The sequence below is a fragment of the Miniopterus natalensis genome, chromosome 5, assembly GCF_054644295.1.
Source record: "Miniopterus natalensis isolate mMinNat1 chromosome 5, mMinNat1.hap1, whole genome shotgun sequence".
NCBI lineage: Eukaryota > Metazoa > Chordata > Mammalia > Chiroptera > Miniopteridae > Miniopterus > Miniopterus natalensis.
In genome coordinates this window covers 18,990,386-19,012,193 of record NC_142085.1, presented here as the reverse complement: position 1 = coordinate 19,012,193, position 21,808 = coordinate 18,990,386, and the positions used below count along the sequence as shown (strand labels likewise).

The window sequence follows — 21,808 nt, the reverse complement described above, 5'->3', positions numbered from 1 at the left end:
TTTTCATTACAAAGACTTACATCATGCTTACTGAGTACTATATCTTGTTCTCAGCATTTTATAAAGATTAACTTAATTTTCTTAACCTATGAGGTAAGCCACTATCTTTGCATTTTATGAGTGGGGAAACTGAGGTACAAAGAGTGACTTGCCCAAAGTCACACAGCTAGAAAGTGGCAGTACAAGCTTTAAACTTGGCACTAGTCTGACTCTAGACACTGCCCCTTTATTCTTAGGATCTGGATTTATAAAAATCTGTATTTTTTCCAGTTTAGAAATTTTCAGGTTTCTGTGGTTGACTTTTTTTTTTAATACCATGCTCAATCAAAATTTATTTCCCTTACTAACAAACCCCAGCTTGTTCCGAAATGAAACAACTACAAAATCGTCATCAGTAAGGAGTTTCCCTCTGTAGAGGTTGCCCTGATATCCTACCTTTTTTCTGGGATCCCTTGAAAAGGAAAGATTCTAAAGCCAGAGATCCAATGGCTGAAGGCCCTGAGGGCTGTTTTAAAAAAAATAAGAGCTGTTTCAAGTAAGTGAGAGTGATGGAGCCCTGCTAATACATCTGTTGAACTTGGTTTTCTCAGCACCGGGCAGAGCAGCAGCTTCGACTAAATGAGCCATCCTCCCTCCCTCCACCAGGAGCCTCCTTCACTAAAAATTCCAGACAGTCATCCTGTCTCAGCCCAGGTTTCCTATGGGAAGTAGACTTGAAGTGTAAACACCAGGCAGCCGAGCTGAAGGGGGCAGATTATTCCCTGCAGCCACAGTCCCTTTACAGCGGAAGGAACAGGCTGGCTGTTTTTACCCACACCCGGCACCGGGGCCTTTTCCACCTTTGCATCCAGTAACGCCTTTCCAGCAGACAGCACCTTTCTGTCTGGCCTCTCCGGATGTCTGAGGTTCTGCAGCACACAGAACTGCTGCAGGGGAGAGCCTCTTGCTGCTGTAGCTTAAAAAGCATTATCTGAAGACAGAGCGGCCAGAGACAAAGTAGCTGATGTGGCCTTTGCCCTGGGGAGTTGAGGCTGCTTTTCACCCCAGGCCCACCCACTGATGACTTCTTCCTCTAGGCTTTAGAAAGAAGGTGTTTATTTTTTAAATGTATATTTTATTCTATGCTTTATTGAGCAGCCTTTGAATTTAAGCTGTTTGGGATATTGAAAAGCAAATCAGCATTTTCCCCACGTAGGGCTAGAATACAAATAGGAAAGAAAAAAATCCTTAAAAAACGTAGTGTCCTCGGATCAACCCGGTCAGGTATTTATGTAAGCAGGTTTTGTAGAGGATGCGGAGTTGCTAGAATCCTGTAGATCATTTTTCATGACCAGTCGGCTGTAAACATTGCAGTATGTTTACAGAGCTCCACATATTAGGTTTGTTGATGATACGTTGAATTTTTACAAATAGGTGGGTTCAAGTTATAAATTAAAAAAATAACCCTTGCTGTATTTCATCAAATCTGAGATGCCATTGATTGTGAGACATACCATTACTTACATACCATTAAGGGGGAAAACCCATTTCAACCAAGCTGTGAAAAGGGGCTGATTAAAATATGCATTCAGATCTCTTAGAATCAGTGAAAGATGGCAACATCTTAGGGACCATCTTGCCTCTTTTCCACAAAGCCTGACAACACAACTTTTACTGTGTTGTTCAGTTCTCAGTTTCCCTCTCCTTGGCCCATGGACAGCATTTGGCACCTTCACGCCCCTCTTGAAACACTCCTTTTCCTTGGCCTCCAGGGCTGTGGATCCTCCTGGCCCGCCCAGCTCTCTGGCTGTTCCTTCATCTCCTTGACTGGTTCTTCTTCAACCCGACATCTAAGCGGTGGAGAGCCCCAGGGCCCAGGACATGCAACGCTTTTCTCCTTACACTCTTCCTCCCTGGATGACAACTCATGGCTTTAAAACATCCTCTATCTGTTGGTAATTCCCAGATACATACATATATCCAGCCTGGATCTTGTACCTGAGCTCAACATGCAAACATCCTCTTGCCTGCTTGACAGACCAGATGTCTAACAGGCACCTCACTCTCTCTCTTTTTTTTTAAAATCACTTTTTATTTTCAATTACAGCCGGCATACATTATTATATTAGTTTCAGGTGTACACCCCAGTGACCAGACATTACATAACTTAATAAGTGGTCAATCCAATAAATCCCATACTTGTCCAGCACCACTCCTAGTTAGTAGAATATGATTGACTGTATTCCCTATGCTGTACTTTATATCTCCATGACTGTTCTATATCAACCAATTCATACTTCTTAATCCCCTCACTCTCCCCACCCCCCTTCTGGCAACCAACGAAAAGTTCTATTATCTATGAGTCTGTTTCTGTTCTGCTTGTTCATTCTGTTTGTAGATTCAGTTGCTGATAGACATATTTATTGTCCATATTTCTGATCTTCACCCACCTTCTCCTCCTCTTCTTCTAGAAGATCCTTTAACATTTCAGTCAATACTGGTTTGGTGGTAAAAAGCTAAAATACTCCTTTAGCTTTTTCTTATCTGGGAAGCTCTTTACCTGCCCATCAATTCTAAATGATAGCTTTGCACGATAGAGTAGGTCCCTGCTTTTCATCACTTTGAATATGTCTTGCCACTCCCTTCTGGCCTATAAAGTTTCTTTTGAGAAATCGGCTGACAGTCTTATGTAGGTTAACTAACTGCTTTTCTCTTGCTTTTAAGATTATCTGTCTTTAACCTTTTGCATTTTAATTATGAGGACAGGCACCTCACTCTTAAGACTCTGAAACTGAATCCCAAACCATACCTCCACATCAGTTTCCCAGAGCAGAAAGTGGGTCCTCCAGGCTTTTGGTTGATTGGTTGCTCAGGCCAAGACCTTACAGTTACTTTCACTCCTTTCCTTCTTTCTCACCCCATATTGGAACCATTAGCAAATCCTCTCAGCTCTACCTTCAAAATATATACAGATGTTTATATCTGTATGACCATTTCCTACCATTTCCGCTTCCACCGCTCTGGCCCAAGTCTCTGTCACCTCCCTCCAGATCATTGCTCTGGCCTCTGTCTGGTTGCCTCACTTCTGCCTGGGCCTCTTGACACAAATTCCAGAATGGTCCTGTTCAAATGTAAGGCAGACCATGTCATTCTCTGTTGAAAATCTCCAGTGACTTTCATTACGCTCAGGGTAGGAGCCTTGATGGCCCGATGTGATCTGTACTCCTGCTCCACCGTTTGTCTCTCAGCCTAACTCCCACTTGTTTCCTCCTGGATCACAGGCTCCAGCCTCCTGCTCCTGGTCATGCCAACATCCTCCCGTCCTTCACACCCACTGTTCCCTCTTCCTGGATATCCCTTCCCCCAGATACCTGCATGGCTTCCTCCCTTACCTCCTTTAGCTCGATTGGAAAGTTCAGTGTCAGCGAGGTCTTCTCTGAGATATGGGGGAGAAGACCCTGTATCTAAATTGGAGCCCCGCCCCATCCAGCCCCTTTCCCCCCTTTTTCTCCTTAGCATGCCTCGCTGTCTAACACACTAAATATTTATTACTTATTTTCTTCCTGCATCCCCCAGTAGAATGCAGGCTTCACAAAGAGGATTTTGTTCACTGCCACATCCCCAGCGCTTAGATTAGTGTCTGGTGCACTACACTTCTGATGAATGGATAAACGTACAGCTTCATACTGACTAAGACGAGGAGGGAGGCATTTTTAGTTGTGTGCATTTTGTTTTCCTCTGTGGAATGAAATAAAGGACTATTAGTTTTTCTCACAGCCTCGGTAATATCTATTTCTTCCATCTGGAAAATGGCCTGCTGTTTTGATAGAGTGTCATTGGTAAACATTCTGTCCATTAACCTCATGAGACCTCTGCGCAGTGGTTTTTAGTATCTCCTGAGACTCATCGGAGCGTACAGTGATTGTCCTTTGAACCTTCAACAAGATAGTGACTAATTTTGCTTCAGAAAGCACCTTTTGGGTTTAAAATGAATCTAAACATTTTCTTCAACCTTGGTGCCTCAACTAGGAAAGCAGTATTTTTTAACTCAGGGCAAACCAAGTTCCTGGTACTGATAAAGCAGTTGCCTGTGTGATGTGTTGGGAGTGATCCCTGTTGTACCACTTTTGAGCCACCCTATCATATGCTGGTTACGACAACCACACATCTAGGTATGAGATTGTTGCTTTTAGGAGCGCTTACTCTGCAATCAGGCCGGACAGACTATTGCCTGCATCTCTGCAGGAGGATTTCGCTGCAGCGGGAGAACCCAGGAGAACCTTGCCCCTGTTGAGCTCTGTTCCTGACGTGGACGTGGTGGGCCACCCTCAGCAGGAAGAGGGCACCAGCAGAGGGAGAGGTTGTTGCACAAGAACTGGTTTCCTATGCCAGGAAGCTCAGGCTCTACCCGTTGGTGACCACTCTGTGCTCTCCTTGTGATTATTATAGAGACTGGAGATCTGGCAGGGCCACAGGGCAAAGGTGTGATGGTGTGTGGCTGCTCAGGTACTTAATGGCTTGTTACAGAGGCTAATGAGATGGTAAATGGTGGGGGCATTCAGGCAAGAGGCAAGGGATGACAAAAAAGGCTCTCATTCATTCATTCATTCATTCATTCATTCATTCATTCAAAGATGCTCATGGTATTTCTGTCTTGTGCTAGGCTCTGGGAGGTCCTGGGGATAACAGTAACCAAAGCAGATATGGGGCTTGGGTAAGAAGGTGGTCAGAAAATTACCATTGTACAGGGAACAACATCAGTTTTAGGAACGCTAAAGCCAGGCTTTTATTCAAATTTCCAAACATGACCTATGTTCTGTTCATATATTGTGTCTCTCTTTGCCTTGTTTGTAAGCCTGAGGCCGCAGCGCACGTCTGCAGGGGAGGGGTGGCGGGGATCAGGGTGGTGGTAAAAGGGAAGTCGTCTTGAGCTCGTGTCTCCTGATTCCCCGCGTGTGCCTCAGGAGACTGCCGTGTGTGCAGGGAGAGCCCAGCACAGGGAGCACTGGGGCGTCGTCTGTACTGGAGTGAGGGTGTGTTAATTACCTCCGTGGGAATTTTCTCAGTATTTGCCCCTCTCCCTCTCTTTCTGGGAGATAATGAGAACTGACATTACATTTAACGAGTTGGGGGATGCATTGGGAATGCTTTCATCTTTGAAATGATGAGCATTTGGCACCTTGAAAAAGCTTATAAACATTTATTTTCTCCATGAGCCCCTTCTGAGCGGAGCCGGGTTGCACAGCATGAACCCCGAGTGCAGTGTTGTGGCCTGCAGGTGGCCTTCGTTCCCTCTGCCTCTGGCAGCACCATCCTTCCTATCCCATCCCGGGATGGCTTTAATAGGGGCTCTTAATGATGGCACTCGTTGTAGATATTTATCTCCAAAAGGAAAGAGCTTTAATACCTTCTCTGACTATAAAAGTCCATTCAGGTTTCTATAAAAAGAGGAGGAACCTTCTTTTCCATACCGTAGCTCACATTGAGCTTAAAAAGGAAGGAGCCTCAAATTAGGGTTGTCACCCAGATAGTCTCTCATTCGGGGTTTTACGATGTACTGGAAAATGCCATTTTTTTGGTAATTACCCAGTTGACCACTTAATGCCCTCTTCCTCGTGGTGGGCCCGGGCAGGGGCACCAGCAGCAGCATTTTTGCCTTTTGAATTTGCCTTTCTGCGGATGACACCCCTCCCGGGCAGTGGCGCCCCTTCTACTCGTATCAGTGAGGTTCTGAAAAGCCCAAGAAGCCGGGATTCTGGTGCTTGGCTTCATTGTATAGCACCTGTGACCCTGGTGTTAAAACCTTTGTCTGTGTAGAACTCCTCCCGCCTTTTAGGTGCATTGCCCAGTGATACTTGTCCGTGCAGAAAGGGATGGGCCAGGAGGAGGAGAGCCAGTGTGCACCGAAGTGCTGTGCTTGGCGGTTTTAATACTTGATTCCATAAATATCCTTACCCACCCTATGAGGTTAGAGGTAGTATTTTCAAGTTACCGATGTGGACACTGAAATCTCAGAGGTTGTCATTTGTCCAAGGTCATGGAGTTTGAAACCGTATCTTGTGATGGCAAAGTTCCCAATCTTTCCACTACTTGCATCTTAAATTTTACAAGCCATTTACCCATGGCCAGGGCCACCTGAGCATATATCACTCCTGGCAAAGTACAGATTCTGGTTTATAGGCCTTGGCTCCTGATGACTTGTTTAGAAACTTCAGTCATTCCCAGAGCTCTGGGACCTGACAAAGAAAAAGTGACGTTAAGCTCCACGCCTCTGTCTCCCAGCATTTCAGTGGGTTGAAGGTTGTTTTGCTTTTCAACCCAAGAAAAAAGAGACTTGGCATCACATTTAGTTAAACAATTCAGGTCAGTTCAACACATGGTGATTGTCTCCCATCTCGATGAAAACTCCTAGAACTCTGATGGGACGGATGACCAAGCAGAGAGCTGGTCTCTATTTCATTTACTATCATTTCACATTGAGGTTAATAATTGGGGTGGAAACGTTCATTGGGTTATTTGTGTGTGTGTGTGTACGTGTGTGCCTGTTTTCTTCTAACAATGCTTTCCTAAATCCATAACGCCATTTGATAGCCTAGGTCTCTTTAAACTGCTATAGTTTTAGGGGCCACAACTAATTTTTTGTAAATTAAATTTTAATTAGAACACAGCCACACTAGTTTGTATTGTCTAGGGCTGTTTTCTCATTAACAGCTGAGTTGTTGCAGAGATCATAATGGTTCTCAAGCCTAAAATATTTACTGTAGCCCTTTACAGAAAAAGTGTACTGACTTCTTCTTTTAGGGTACTATAGTTTTAAAGAAAAGAAATATACATGCTAGCCCCAAAGAAAACTTTCCCAGCATCTGCTTGGTCCGTAATAACAGGCCAGGGAGAAGCACACACACCATGGCCAACCCTGAGTGCACTTGTACATGGACTAGGTGACCATCTCTAGGAACTAATCCCAGTGAATAATAATGCTTCTCTACAACACTAGATTCCCTATTCACCACAGTAAGGGAGCCACTAACTAGCTGGGTGATCTTGAACTGGACATAACCTTTCTACATGAGATTCCTTATCAATAAAATTGAACACTAAAAAAATTATATATATCCCACATAATGGTATGTGTGTATATAAATTATATACAAATACATGTTATATATGTGTGTGTTATGTGTACAGTTTTAGAGGGAATAATAAACAGCAAATAAAGTAAAAAAGTAAAAAGACCCATTTTCTCATCCAGCCTAGAAAAAAGAACCTTGTTAATCGCTTTGACTCTCTTGTGCACCTACCTGGTAACTAGCATTTCCTTCCCTCCCCCCCAGAGGTAACTGTCTCAATTTGGTTTAATCATCCTACTGCTTTTCTTTATAGTTGTATTTAGTTTTGTGTAAAAATTTTCTAAAGAAAGAATACTTTAAAGCCCATCAAATTTTGTGTTTCATTGGTGTTGCTACATTTTCTTGATGACAAGCTCTGTGTTTTTTTTTTTAGTCTTTATTGATTTCAGAGAGAGGAAGGGAGAGGGAGAGAGAGATAGAAACATCAATGATGAGAGAGTCTTCGATCAGCTGCCTCCATCTCCTGGATCCTAGGTCGATGCTCAACCTCTGTCTGGCCAGCAAACACAGTAACTCACAGTGGCTGCCCAATAAACACTCCTGAAATATACCCAGGTTTTTCTTTTCTCCTTGGTGCATGGAACTCAAGGGCTAGTTCAGACTGGTCTCCCTTCCCCTGCTGAGGTTTTGTGATCGTGCGCCAGGGTAAAAGGCTGGTATCCCCAAAGGGAGCCATCGTCTCTGGCAGCTTTAGATTTATCGACCCCCACAATGCGAGGGGGCAGTGGTGTAGAAGGTTGCTGCTGACCCAGGCTGGTTCCCGTTGAGTTGACTCCTTGTTTTCATAGTAAAAGAATATGATAAAACTTGATTTGTGGACCTTAAATTTAGCTTCCAGGCAATTTTAGTTGAAGGACAATCTCATTGTATCTATCCTTTGTGTTTTTCTTTTTTCCTTTATTTTGTGACTGAAAAAAAGTATAAATACTGGGTTTTGGTAGAATGAGCTGTTATTAAGCTTAAGCCTTTTCAACTCTGTAATTACTCTATAAAGGCTGTGTATTTGCATCAGAAATGCATTTAGTCTTAAGTTATAGTGCCTAGTAGCATTTATAATGATGGGGTACTTCCAAAAATAAATCAACTCTATAGAAAATGCTAATCAGCTCATCCCCGGGGACCATAGTGACTATCTCCATTGTACAGATGAGGAAATGGACATGACAGTTAGTGGTTTGCCCAAAGCCACACTGTCATTGGCATTATGAAGATTAAGCAATAGACCCACATGCAAGAAAACAGTCCTGTTTTCATGTCAGACACTGTGGACCTTAGTCAAATTGACCTAAATTAACATTCAGGGCCTAATAAGCCTTTTGGTGTTTGGCACAATCTGCTACATCAACCACAAAGAGCTGCCTTACTCCTCACAGTTACCTGCGGGTTTTTTTTTTTGAGGAATCTGTTTACTTGAAATCGAAAGCTGTGTATCTGGCTAAACATTGCTATGAAAACTGAAAGGCAACCGGTTCAAGTATATTTTACACTGCCAAAGAAAACAGCGTGAGGAGGACAGTAATGTCTCAATTTGTGGCATTCTACTTTTACAGTTGACAAGAAAGCAGCCTCTACAAAGAACTTTTTTCCCCCTGAAAACCATTTTCAGGAGGTTGATTCGGGGGGTGTATGCAGTCTTCTAAACCATCTGCCTCCGTAGGATTGCAGGGCAGAGGAAGGACTGCTACTGAGGAACCACGAAGCCCTCCATTTTCAAAGAAACTTCTAGAATGAATGTTGCTCTTTTCTTAGGGAAGAATTGATAGCTCAATTTATAAATATTTCCCCCAACAACTACTTGGAGCAAAAAAATTATTATTTTTTTTAATCTTAGTTAATATCTAATTAATTGGAAAAGTCAGTTAACTATAATGGGAAGCTCCTCTGTTCTCTTTTCCTTTCTTCGCTAGGCTTCTCTTGGGAAGGTGTCCCCATTTTGTTTATTGAGTAGTAAATGTTTTAAAGGCACTGTTAACCATAGTAACTCATATCAGGACTTGAGTGTGGCCTCATTGGAAGACATGGTATTGACTGTGAGAACTCACCCACCTCTTAGGTAAACTACCGGAGCCCTCACTGAGGCCACATACACACCTTGTGTGTACGTTTGGGCAAAGCTGTTATGTATTTGCAGAGAGAGGTTTCTGTAAAGAGGAAGACATCAAAGCATGCTATCAGGGAAAGCTGCACTTCACAGAGGGTCAGTGCCAGCTGACTATCCTGAGCTTGCACATTCTGAGACTTGATTATGGCATTTCACCCTGTATTTTCATCAAATTTGGGGACTGCAGACCCCACATTGTCTGAGTTTCTAAATGACTGATAAAACAGAAGGACAGTTTGTAACAGTAGCCAGCAAATGGGGCTCAGTACCCAACCTACCCACCTTTGTAACACTGAGCAAACTGCATAGCTCTCCAGTGTTCTTTTTTTCCTTACCTGTGCAATTGGAATGTTAATGCTTTATAAAGATGTGCAGTGAGCTAAAGTCTTAATATACTGCCTGGAAGATAATAGCTACTGTTATTATAGTGTCACTTTGGCTGTTGTCTTCATTATAACTGCAAGTCAGCTTAGGAGACTAAAGAATAGATCAGAAAATTGCTTCTGGAGCATAAATTAGAACACGGGAAGCCTGAAGTTCTTAAGGAAGTGATGCCACCGCTGGCCTGGAACAGCTGGGTGCATGGTCATTTCCCATAATGGACGCCCTGGCGGGAATCGTGGGGGAATCGGAACACCCTTTACCCAGGCAGTGCTGGAGAAACTCCACTGCAGTTTTTATCTGTGGCTTATCTTTTTCTAGGTTTCTTAAAGCCACCCCTTTTTTAGTCGGGGAGCCTCTAATCCATTTGGTTCTAATTGTTCTTAGCAGTAACAGAGGAATCACTCTGATTAATTGGTTCGTGTTTGGCTTTCCACACATCTTTTAGGGGCGATTGATTAGACTGTCGGGATTGAATTCAGGAATTGAATTTGCAGGAGGGACCTCACCGGTCCCGGGGCTGGGCTGCGCGTGCCAAGTGCTCACAGGAGGCAATGCATTCCTCCGACGGGCAGCCGTCAGCACGCTTCTTTTAGTTCATTCAAAAACAACGGCCTTCTACAAAGACCTCCCCTCGCGGGTTTTCATTTTTATTATAATTGTCGCTTACTTTGTCTCCGGAATAGGCATTGACATCCTGAAGCTCGTGGCCGCGCAGGTGGGAAGCCAGTGGAAGGACATCTACCAGTTCCTGTGCAACGCCAGCGAGCGGGAGGTGGCCGCCTTCTCCAACGGCTACAGCGCGGACCACGAGCGCGCGTACGCGGCGCTGCAGCACTGGACCGTGCGCGGCCCCGAGGCCAGCCTGGCGCAGCTCATCAGCGCGCTGCGCCAGCACCGGCGCAACGACGTGGTGGAGAAGATCCGGGGGCTCATGGAGGACACCACGCAGGTAATGCAGCCGGGCCGGCCGTCTTTTCCACCAGCCTTTCCGTTCCAGTGCTGCAGATTTTGCCAGGTATATGTAATAAGGGAAAAGAACTGGTATTAGGTGTTTAGGTGCGCGCGCGCGCGCGCGCGCGCGCACACACACACACACACACACACACACACACACACACACACACAACTCCACACCCTCAAGGGCATTGGCACTCCATGGGTGTTCGTGAGAATCATCTAGACCATTTAAAAAAAAAGTTTTGGTGCTTTGGTCCCACTGGAGACCACTCAAGTCAGAATCTCTCCGGGAGACTAGGAATCAGTGTTTTTCCAAAGCTCTCCAAGTGATTGTAATGTGCAGAGTCAGGCATCATTGTCTTCGGGGTTGGGGTCTTCCATCAGACGGTGCAGCCTGAGCTACTCCTTGTAAACACGAAAGCAGACTTTTTTTGGGACCCTCTCCCCTGCAGAGGATGTATCCTGCGATGTGGCTTAGGAGGCTGCACCTTCCCCCATGAGCATGCGGGTGGTGCTGGCCCCAGTTAGCAACAGGATCACCCTCCTGGGGGGCTTGTTCAGTGCCCGCAGCACATGGGAACAGGGTGCCCAGCAGTGTGATTTACCTACAGTGTCTGGCCCATGAGCCCTGGCTTTGGAGCCAGGATTTGAATCCTGGCTCTGACACTAGGTGGGTGACCGAGGGTAAGGGACTTCAACTTTCTCTGCTTCCGGTATCTCATTTATAAGCCAACTTTGTAGGGTGAGTTGACTAGAAATGAAGTATATAAAATGCCAGGCACAGTGAAGGTGTTCTACAAATGGTAGTTCCAGCCATGATGTAAATCACTTTACTTAGCCTTTCTTATTCATAATGTGCTTCCCTGAAAAGCCATGAATTAAGTACAAATGTGGGAATCGATTTATATTCCTTACAGACTTCGATTAAAGTTTGGAACATATTCCCAAAGTAAAGAGAGAAAAAAATGCTGCCACTGAGACTTGATAAAACCCACTTAAAATGTAAAAGGTTATTCTGCCTGTGTTATTTTCTATTGGTCTAAACTCATTACCTGAAAGAGCTAGTGAATTAACTCTCATTCACTATTTTTCTGCACCAAATATTATATATCAAGGGACTCAATTTTATATATTTAAGAACTGCAAGTGCTTTTATCTTTTCACACCAACAGTGTAGTGTTTCTTCACTGTTAAAGTAAATAGTCATGAGGTGGATCTTTTATCTAAGTGACTAGATAGACATTTATAGGTGCTAATTGACTCTGAAGGTGGTCTTTAAAGCTCCTGCCATATTTTTAACTTCTCTGAAATGCAGAATTTCAGACAAAACTATTTCCTAATAGATGTGGTGCTAAAATTCCAATGCACACACCAGTGTCTTGAGACTTTCTGAGGAACAATTTCAATATGTGTGGCTCACAACTAAAACTAGGCTTTAAGTAGCTGAATTTGGGGAAAGCAAAGGGAGGTTGTTGAACATCCAATTAAACAAAGTGGCTGCATTTCGAATGGAGGGAGCTCAGAGGCGGATATTAATCATGTTTCCTCGCAGTGTTGGCTTTAAGGAGAGGACTGGCAAGGCAAACAGGACTGGATTTAGGTACTTGAGAATAAGTCACATTGTCTCCTTGATGATTCCTACAAGAAAGGATGGGTTAAGTGCAATATTTAATAAGGTAGAAAGATAACCATGATATATTAAGGGGAAAGAAGGTTACTGAGCTGCATTTCGTATTTCTCATTAGAAAAAGCCAATGTAAGCATGGGAAAATAGAAACATAGGAAAATGGAAATGCATAAATGTTCATGTTATATTACTAAATCTAGGTGGTAGACTTAGAAGCGATTTTCTTTTTTAATCATTTGCTATAATGAAAACATTACTATTGTGATTTTAAATATTTTTTTGGAATGACAAAACTGAAAGGGCACAAGAGAAAGATAGGTAGGGCTTGCTCTACTGTGCTAAATTGAGAGGGACCATCCTCATTTTAATTCAGGGAGAGCAGTGATTTATGTGACAATCCTTCCTTATTAGGGCTGTGTGAGGTTTGTGATGGTGAGTCAGGTTTGCCAACAACTTGTTAAACTTACTTCATTTTTGGTTTCTGCAAATCCATTTTATTTTTCTGTGTACACGCAACAATCACTTAAAATTTGGACCTAGTCCTTGAAGTACTTTTTGGGGGTCGGGTAGTGATGATGATAGGGTATTGACCCTAACAAATAGCTTTTTTATGTTTCTGTGACGGTTCCATTGAGTTCCATAAGATTTATTGAGCACCTGCTTTATTCTAGGCACTGTCATAGGTCTGGGAACAGTGAGCCCAAAGTCTCCATGGAGGAGAGTGGTTCAGAACAAAAATCACTGGGTAGTCAATAAGAAAAACAGCCCCAAATACCAAAAACTCTTGTACCTTTTAGTTCTTTCCTTGCTCTATTTCCTCTGTAATACAAAAAAAATCTAATATCTGTTTTTTTGTTATTTATTGTCTATGAAACGTCAAAGCATCTTACAGCTTTCTCTTTGGGGCTAGTGTAGCCTTACAGCTTTCTCTTTGGGGCTAGTGTAGCCTGTGTGTTATGATGGAGGCTGAGAATGCAATGTTAACCTTCTTGTTCCATGTTTTAATAATGTCCATCATTGTTCCGTGACATTCTGGATCCAGCTTGGACTCTAATAGCCAACAAGCATGGATTTCTGGCTGGCAGATCTTACTAACCGCACAGTATGTAACCATAGGTTCATAGTTTATCTCTGAGATTTGTTGAGTCAAACAAGAGAATCAGAATGCAGGGGGCATAATTGAGACTGATTCTTCCCATCTTATGATGGATTTGTGTTCTTTGTGTATTGTGGGACTGCTGGGGGTTTGAGACTTTGCCCTAGGTGCTAATGGACTCTTAATGTGTAAAAGTGACTGTGTGTTTAAAAGTGGTTCGTGTTTGTTCCTATTCATGAGCCTGAGAGTAAGTACCTATGTTATGTTCCACTCGAAGGATTAGCCCCAGTGTGCTTTTCAGTGACCTCTGTCCAGAACAGCTGGTCCATTATTAACCGTGGTATCCTACTAGCCATTTTTAAATTAAACACATTCAGAGTCTGACTTTTTCATTAAATTTTTTTTAATACTAAAAAAATTATAGAGTGAAATCCACTTTTTGGTGTACTGTTTGTTCTTTGAGTTCTTTTTAAAACTGACTTTTTGTTGTTTTTTTAAATAGCAGTTTTAGGTTTTAAACAAAATTGAGAGGGAGGTAGAGATTTCCCACATACCCCCAGCTCCTCACATACATAGACTCCTCCATTATCAATATAACCCTCCAGAATGGCGTGTGTGTGTGTGTGTATATATATATATATATATATATTTTTTTTTTTTTTTACCAAGGATGAATCTACACTGATATATTATAATCATCCAAAGCCTGTGGTTTATCGCAGGGTTCATTCTTGGTGTTGAACATTCTGTGGGTGAACATTCTGTGGGTTTGAACAAATGTATAATGACACATATTCATCATTCTAATACCATACAGAATATTTTTACTGCCTTAAAAATGTCTTTTCCCCTAATCCACCCCTGATAATCACTAATCTTTTTATCGTCTTCATAGTTTTCCCTTTTTCAGAATGTCCAATAGTTGGAACCATAGAGTCCATAGCCTTTTCAGATTGGCTTCTTTCACTTAGTAATATGCATCTGAGTTTCCTCTAGTCTTTCATGACCTGATAGCTCATTTGTTTTTAGCACTGAATAATATTTCATAGCCTGGATGTACTACACTTATCCATTCACCCACTGGACTCTTTATCTTATGTATGGGCTGAACTTTTCAGTACTCTGTTCTTTCAATATCTAAACTGTACACAACCTGCTAGAATTATACTTATTCTTCCCTTTCCAGGGCATGAGCATTTGGGAGCAGCAGCAAAGCAGTGGGATAGCTCTTAGAAGTTACTGGGACTTAACCAAAGCTATTTAAAAACCAAAATGAGTCCGGCCAGGCGTGGCTCAGCGGTTGAGTGTCAACCTGGGATCCAGGCGATCGGGGTTCGATTCCTGGTCAGGGCACATGCCCGGGTTGCGGGCCCGATCCCCGGTCGGGGGCATGCAGGAGGCAGCCGGTCAGTGACTCTCTCATCATTGATGTTTCTATCTCTCTGTCTCTCTCCCTCTCCTTTCTTCTCTCTGAAATCAATAAAATATATATTTTTTAAAATGAAACAAAAACCCAATACAAATCATATATTATTGCTTTTTTCTGTCCTTTTACTTTGATTGTTTTCTGTAGCTTTATTTAAAGAAAGTCTTTTGTAAGTAGCATATATTTAAGGTTTTTAAAAAATCTAGCCTGACAGTTTTTGTCATTTAATTAGGGAATTTCAGTGTGGCTACATCTTTAATACAATTACTTATATATTTGGGTTTAAATCTAGTCTTTTATTATTTGTTTTGTATTTGTCCTGTCTGCCCTCTTTTTCTCCCCTCTCCTTTCTTGTCTTCTTTTGGCTTAATCAAGTATTTTTTATTATTCCACTTTTTCTCTTCTTTTAGCTTGTTAGGCACACATTTTTTACTTTACTCGTAGTGGATACCATGGAAATTACAACATGCACACTTCAAGCATCAGATACATTTTACAAATATGCACTTTTTACTGTTTCTAAACAATACAACAGCCTCAGAAGATTTTAGTCCTGTTTAGTCTTCTCTTGCATTATGTTTTCTTGATGTCATGAATTTTGACATTACACATTTCTTATCCCCAAAAGGCATAATTATTATGGCTTCACGTTGATTTACCGGCAGATAAATATTTCTTCCTGCAGCTTCAACGTGGGATCATTCTTCTTCGTCCTAAAGGGTATTATTACCTGTAGGTTTCCAACAACAAATTATATTATTTGCCCTTTGTTTTTGAAGGATAGCTGCAAAATAGAATTGAAGCTTTACAGTTATTTTCCATCAGTACTTGCATGCCTGGGTTTACGTTTCCCCCACTATGCAGTAAAGGAGATGATGCGATTTTATTTTGAAATCTGTATTACATAACAAATGATGTGTGCAATATTATACCCGGTACTTTGGGCAATGCAAAGACAAATAAGTAAGACAAATTCAGTGTCATCAAGGTAACTTGCAGTTGATTTTGAGAAACTTAGACATACTTACATAATTTAAGGGAGTAAATCCACAAGAGTGGGAGGAGGGAGCACTGGATGTACAACTAACCTACTGTTAAGGCTCCATATCACAATATCAGTGTGGAGGTGTGTGCCAGGCTAAATTCCTATCTGGCAGCCTCTCACTTTGGGGACATTATGGTAAATTCCTTGGCCTGTCTACCTCAGTTTTTTCCTGAGAAAATGGGAACACCATTAGTGGTTGTCAGGTGAGCTGTTGTGAGAATTAGGTATGTCCCACAGTCAGCACTTAGTGACCATGCTATTAATAGTTGCAGTTATTCCCAGGCTCTTAAGAGGTAAGAGAGATGGAAGAGTATTTCTGACAGCTCCAACTCATGCAAATAATAAATAAATCCTTTAAATCCTGACACCGAGCATTACTTAGTGTCAGATGGGGAGGTACTCCCAACTCCAAGACTACTTAAAGTAGATGGGGGTGGGGGGGGCACATGGGTTGCTATTCCCAAGAACTGGAAATTCCAGCTCATTGTAAATATTTATTGCTTTCTGCCTGAGCGAATGTTCCCAGGCTGGCAGGGATGTTTTCTGTAGTGGAGAAACAAAGGTGATGGTATGTGTGAAGATAACGGTCTGTTCTTTCAATAGCTGTCAGAAAAAGGGAAACAAAATTGAGCAACTGAACTTCTGTTTTTCCTTTTATGCTTTTTGTCTTTTCTTTTAGAAACTGTGTATTTAGATAAACTTAATCAATGCAATTGTTACCCCCAAGCCCCCCCCCCAACACACACCTTGAAGGGGGTGGGGGGCGGGGGTAAGGATTTTTTTTATTGGTTCAGATTTTTGTTTAAAATGGGACTTCAGGTGCCTTAGCTGGTTTGGCTCAGTGGTTACAGCGTCGGCCCTCAGACTGAAGGGTCCGGGGTTGGATTCCGGCCAAGGGCACGTACCTCGGTTGCAGGCTCCATCCCCGGCCCCGGCCAGCAACCAATCGATGTGTCTCTCTCACATCGATGTTTCTCTCTCCCCTGCTCCTGAAAAGCAATGGGAAAAAAATATCCTATGGCAAGGTTAAAAAAAGGGGGGACTTCAAGTGGTTATCAGAATAAAACAAGGTAATAGCTTGTTATTTAAAATATTAAAAACAACCACGATAATTTGAAATAACACAAAGTGTTACTTTAGCTGTCTGCTTTGACCAGAGATTCACAAATGTAAAGATTGATGTTGATCAGGTGGGTTATCTTCTCCCTCCTTCCATCCTTCTATAAGGTTAGGTAGATTAAAACCACACCGTCATTTAACAACCAGTGGAACTGAAGCCAATGTTGATGCTATTGACTTGTATGTAGTAGAACGATTTGATTCTTTGTTAGGGTATCTTATCTTTTCCAGGAATGACATGGAACTACTTCCCAGGGGACAGAGGTCATTCTCTCTTTCTCTCTCTCTCGACTACAGTAGACTCTGTGTTGGAGACTGGGTGACTTCACTCTAAAATCAACTGGGAGATTCTTAACAGGGAGAAGACCACTGGGCACGGTCTTGGTGGGGACGGAACCCCCGCTTCTGCCGCATGCCGCAGAGGGAACGACAGTTACTGGTTTTTCGTTACCAGCTGCAGGATGCAGCTGTCTTATCTAAGGTCTGACCGAGACCAGCTACTTTCAGAAATTTAATACAGTGAGGACGAGTTGAGGCAGATCCCAGCTGTACACTTAACTTGGCTTTTTGGCTATTCCAGTTGTGTTTATCTTCACTTTGCCAGTTGGTCACCTCTTAGAAAATAGAGATTATTGTCCTAAGACCTTAAGGTGTGTTGGCTAGCCCCTGCCTTCTGTTGTGTTACGGCATTGTACTGGGCCGTTGAAGGTCAGGTTACTTAATTTGTGGGTTGTGGCTTCGGGCTCTGGGGAGCTTCTGGGGTGACAAGGAGGAGGCATTATAAAAGCACTATTAAAGGATTGCCGACACACAACAGGCCCCGGTACATTGAATGATACCCGTGTGTAAGGGGTCATTGTGCATCCAGAAGCAGTGTCTGTGAACAAGCCTTTAGAGTTTTAATGACATCAGGCTGTTCTTCTTATTGTCATATTTTGAGGTTCCATTCAGTTTGTCCATGACCTTTGGTCGAGCACCAGCTGTGTGCCTGGTACAATGTAAAGAAGGAAGGTGGCCCCTGCCTTTCGGTAGCTCGGGAGCTGAGATGGAGACAAGTGTGCAAACGATCCTAATTCAGTGGGATAAGCAAATGTGCACCAGGAAATGTAAGATCGGATCAGAAGGCAGGGGGACCCCGCCCACCAAGATGCACATAGAAAACAAGAGCAGGTATGTATCTGTTGATTTGAAAGTCATTTTAAAACAAACAGACTAGTTTCTTTCAAGACTGTCTTTTGGTCTCCTTCCCCAAGACGTTCCCACCTGATTTTGGCCTCGAGCCCCACCTGCTTTTTCACACCAAGGGCTCCTCAAACTTTGGATTCTGCAAAGAACGTCTGATTTCCTTAGAACCTTGCTTTGTTCTGCTCAGTCACAAGCTTTTTGGAAACTTTCTCTGTCCTGAGAGATTAAAATCACAGGACTGAGGTGCTGCTTCATGTCAAGAGCTGGGACTTGAACTTTGAATCTCCAAGAACTAATAGAAAGGACCGACCAACTGAACAATTTGGTTTTGAATCTTGCCTTTGCCACTCATTGTGTGACCTTGAGCAAGTCCAATTATGTCTCCAAGCCTCAGTTTTTTTTATAGTTGCCTTGTAAGTGTCTGGTAAGGACTAGAGACAGTGTGTATGCAAAGATAGTGTGTGTGTATATATATTCTAGACATAGGGAGTGTAAACGCCTCGGCCTACCCTGACATATAATAAGGGGCTCAGTAAATCTTAGGTTAGAATTTGAATTCCACATTATTTTTCTTAGACTCAAGAGCAAATAACACCTCTCTACTTTCAATAATGCACATTCAGGAGAAAAGGAAGCAGCATTTGCCGAGTATCTGTTGTGTCCCAGACACTATCTGGGTGCCTTACGTCTGTGCTCACCTGCAAGCTTTGTGATCATGCGAAGTATAGGTAGCTAGTGGAATTAAAATATATTTCTATATTTTGTTGGATGCCATATCCATTGTAAAATGTACCATTATTATATGTACCTCTAAGAAAGAAATAAAAACACTGCCCATTGTAGTTCTAAGATACATCCCTATTTCAGAGATGTTAAAATGTGAAAAACGGCGTCACAGAATTAATGACATAGAGTAGCTGAGCTTGAGGTATACAGGTTATAAGAAGAAAAGTCAGGGAAACAGAGTCTTGGGGTCTTGTTATTGATAGACTCTCCCTTCTCAACACACACATATACATGTGCTTTTTGTTTTAGAACCTTTTAAGGGTGACATGGTTTAACACAAACAATTTATTTAGTAAACATTGATGGAACACCCATTGCATTTTGGGCCCTGTACTGGGCACTGAAGATACTAAATGAAACACATAAACACACACACACACAAAACACAAAAACAGGGCATCGTGTCTCCAGATGCTGACGTTTTTAGAGGAGGGCGAGGTATGTGAGCCAACTTTTAGAATATATTCTGTGAAACTACTATATAGAGGATTTGAAGTGGGCTTTTATTTTTTCCTGAAACATGTGTCTCAACATTCAGAAAAGACAGAACCTATTAGTTGATGACATTTTCCAGTCATTTGTTCCACACTCTTACTGGCTTTCTCAGAAAGTGCATTGGGAGGAAATCAGAATCAATATTGTGAAAAGAAGCTTGTTTTCTTCATCAGTTACCAATGCTGAAGATCATATTTTCTTTTTCTTTTTTTAAAGCCAAAACACATATCTGGATAAAGCTAGCAGCTTCCAGTGTTGGCCTAGCTTCTCCACCCTGTGTTTGAAACACTGTCTCTTGACCTGTTTTAACCCAGGTGCCAATGGTGGGCACACTTGTTGATTTGGAATTGCATCGTGGTTAACAGTAGGTTTTATTATATACCAATTAACTTCAGCATTTAAGTTGCTTATTTCTCACTGTTTCCTTGAGAGAGACAGCTGTCACTTATGAATTACCCATGAAAAATTGTCATAGAGGGACTTTTGATTTCTTCACAATTGGGCTGGGTCAGGGTTAGCTAAGCTGGAATGACCAACCCATTAGGATGACTTATCACCCCAAAACTAGGAAAAATGCGGGGTGGGGGGGGCAATTTTTTTGGTTTTACAATTGCAGTAGGTAAGTCTCGCCTGAGAATGGTATGAAACACAGAAATTACACACAATTTAACTGCTTAACAATATCTATACAAGCCGGAAAACATCTGCACATCTCAGGACAAAATAACTGGGAGACGTTGTTTGCAACATGGGGTTCATTTCCTTTAAAAATGAAGAACTTGTACAAATTAAGACACCAACAACCCAAAAGAAAGATGGGCGGTCTGTGAACAGGTCAGTTCACAGGAAAGGAAACACCGAAGGCTCCCAAAGGTATCCAGAGTTTTAACCTTGTTCGGGATAGGAGTAATTCAGATCGAAACCTACACCGAGGTACAATTTTAGCTTCTCAAGCTGGCAGAGAGGGAAGGGTATGGCCTTGGAAATTCTTGTGCTGTGAGGGAACAGAGAAAGAACAGCATCTGCTGCTAATGGGTGTGCAGTAGCCCCGTCCCCGTGGAGGGCCATCTGCCATTAGCCACCAGAGCAACTTGGTTGACCACTGACATTCCACTTCTAGATGTCCTCCATGTACTCCCACATGTACCCCACGTATGTGCAGAATGATGCAGGCACACGCATTCCTTGTAGCGTCATCTGTAATAACAAGAGTGGAAGCAACACAAATGCCCCCCCCAGTAGAGAGCGTCACACAGTGGGACAATATGAACTTGTCAGAAAGAGTGACTCGCATCTTATGTGCTATTGCCAAGAACTTTTTAAGTGGAAAAAGCCAAAGCGTAGAACAGTGCATACACTGTGTCACCATATTGTAAAAAAGAATGTAAAAAAATGAAAGGGACAAGCTGGGTGGGGTGGAGACTATCTGTACCTATTTGTTGGTGTAAGTGTAGACGGTCTCTGGAAGCACACAGGGAATTGCTAACAGCGGTTATCGCCAGGGAGTGGGACTGAGTAACAGGCCTGGAAGCCAGAGGTTGCCGTCACAGGTTAGCGAGGGAGAAGTGTATTTCTCAGGATCCCCTTTGATACTGTGTGTCAAACATTGTGTATCACATATGTTGTAATTCTAATGGCATGAATCCAACTGATGATTTTATTAAATAATGCTAATTTAATCAGATTTTGGCAAGTTCGGAAAACTTGAGTCACGGATGAGCTTGAGCCTTCTCATGTCAAAGTCACGAGTTTCCTGTGAACTTACTCGCTGGCCTCCAGTGTTTTGCGTCATGCTTTTAAGATTCATGCAACTTTTTTTCATGGTTAGAAATGTCCAAAGGCTTTTTGGGGGAAAGGTTTTCTAGTGTATCTCATTCGGTGAAGTGTAGGACACATGATATCCTCTCCAACAGCATTATCTCCTCCCGTATCCAGGGGGCTGAGCTCTTACAAGGTTCAGCAGTACCTCTGAATGCGAGCGGACTCCCAGCTGTGAACCAAGGGAGCCCCCTTGCTAGCCTCACTTCCTTTGTTGAGAAAGCTAGTCAGTCAGTGAGTCAGCTCAGGGCTGCAGCCTTACCATTGATGTCAGCGGCCTGGCCAGCTTGCAGACAGGCGCCCGGCAGCTGGGCGGTGCACGCCCTGCCCTCCCTCCAGAGCCAGCTGGTTCTTACCAGCTTTGGCAGCTTTGGACAGCACTACTTGTGTGACTTCCTGTGGTTTTTCCCGGGCTTCCAGAAGAGGAACCGTTCTCTTGCCTAGGGCAAGGGTTGGCCACTCACACCTGGACTTAAATGTGGGTGTATTTGTAGCCTTTGGGATTCAGTTTTGAAATGAACTCTTAGAAGGGATCAGAATTAGCAGATGACATATATACACATAGAGCAAACTACCTTGATTTTTGCTTGGAGTACTTAAGGAAGAAACACACCATGGGCAGCTCATCTGGCTAAAATGTAAATATAGTCTTTAAGGTTG

The 21,808-nt window shown here is 42.7% G+C and overlaps 1 protein-coding gene across 1 annotated transcript in view; it reads left to right on the top strand.

Annotated features, from left to right (window-relative positions):
- Window positions 1–21,808, top strand: part of TNFRSF21 (TNF receptor superfamily member 21) — a 62,826-nt gene that overhangs the window by 30,622 nt on the left and 10,396 nt on the right. Inside the window, exon 4 of the mRNA XM_087817438.1 lies at window positions 10,278–10,543. Coding sequence (XP_087673564.1) covers window positions 10,278–10,543 — 266 coding nt within the window. The remainder of the gene's footprint in view (window positions 1–10,277; window positions 10,544–21,808) is intronic.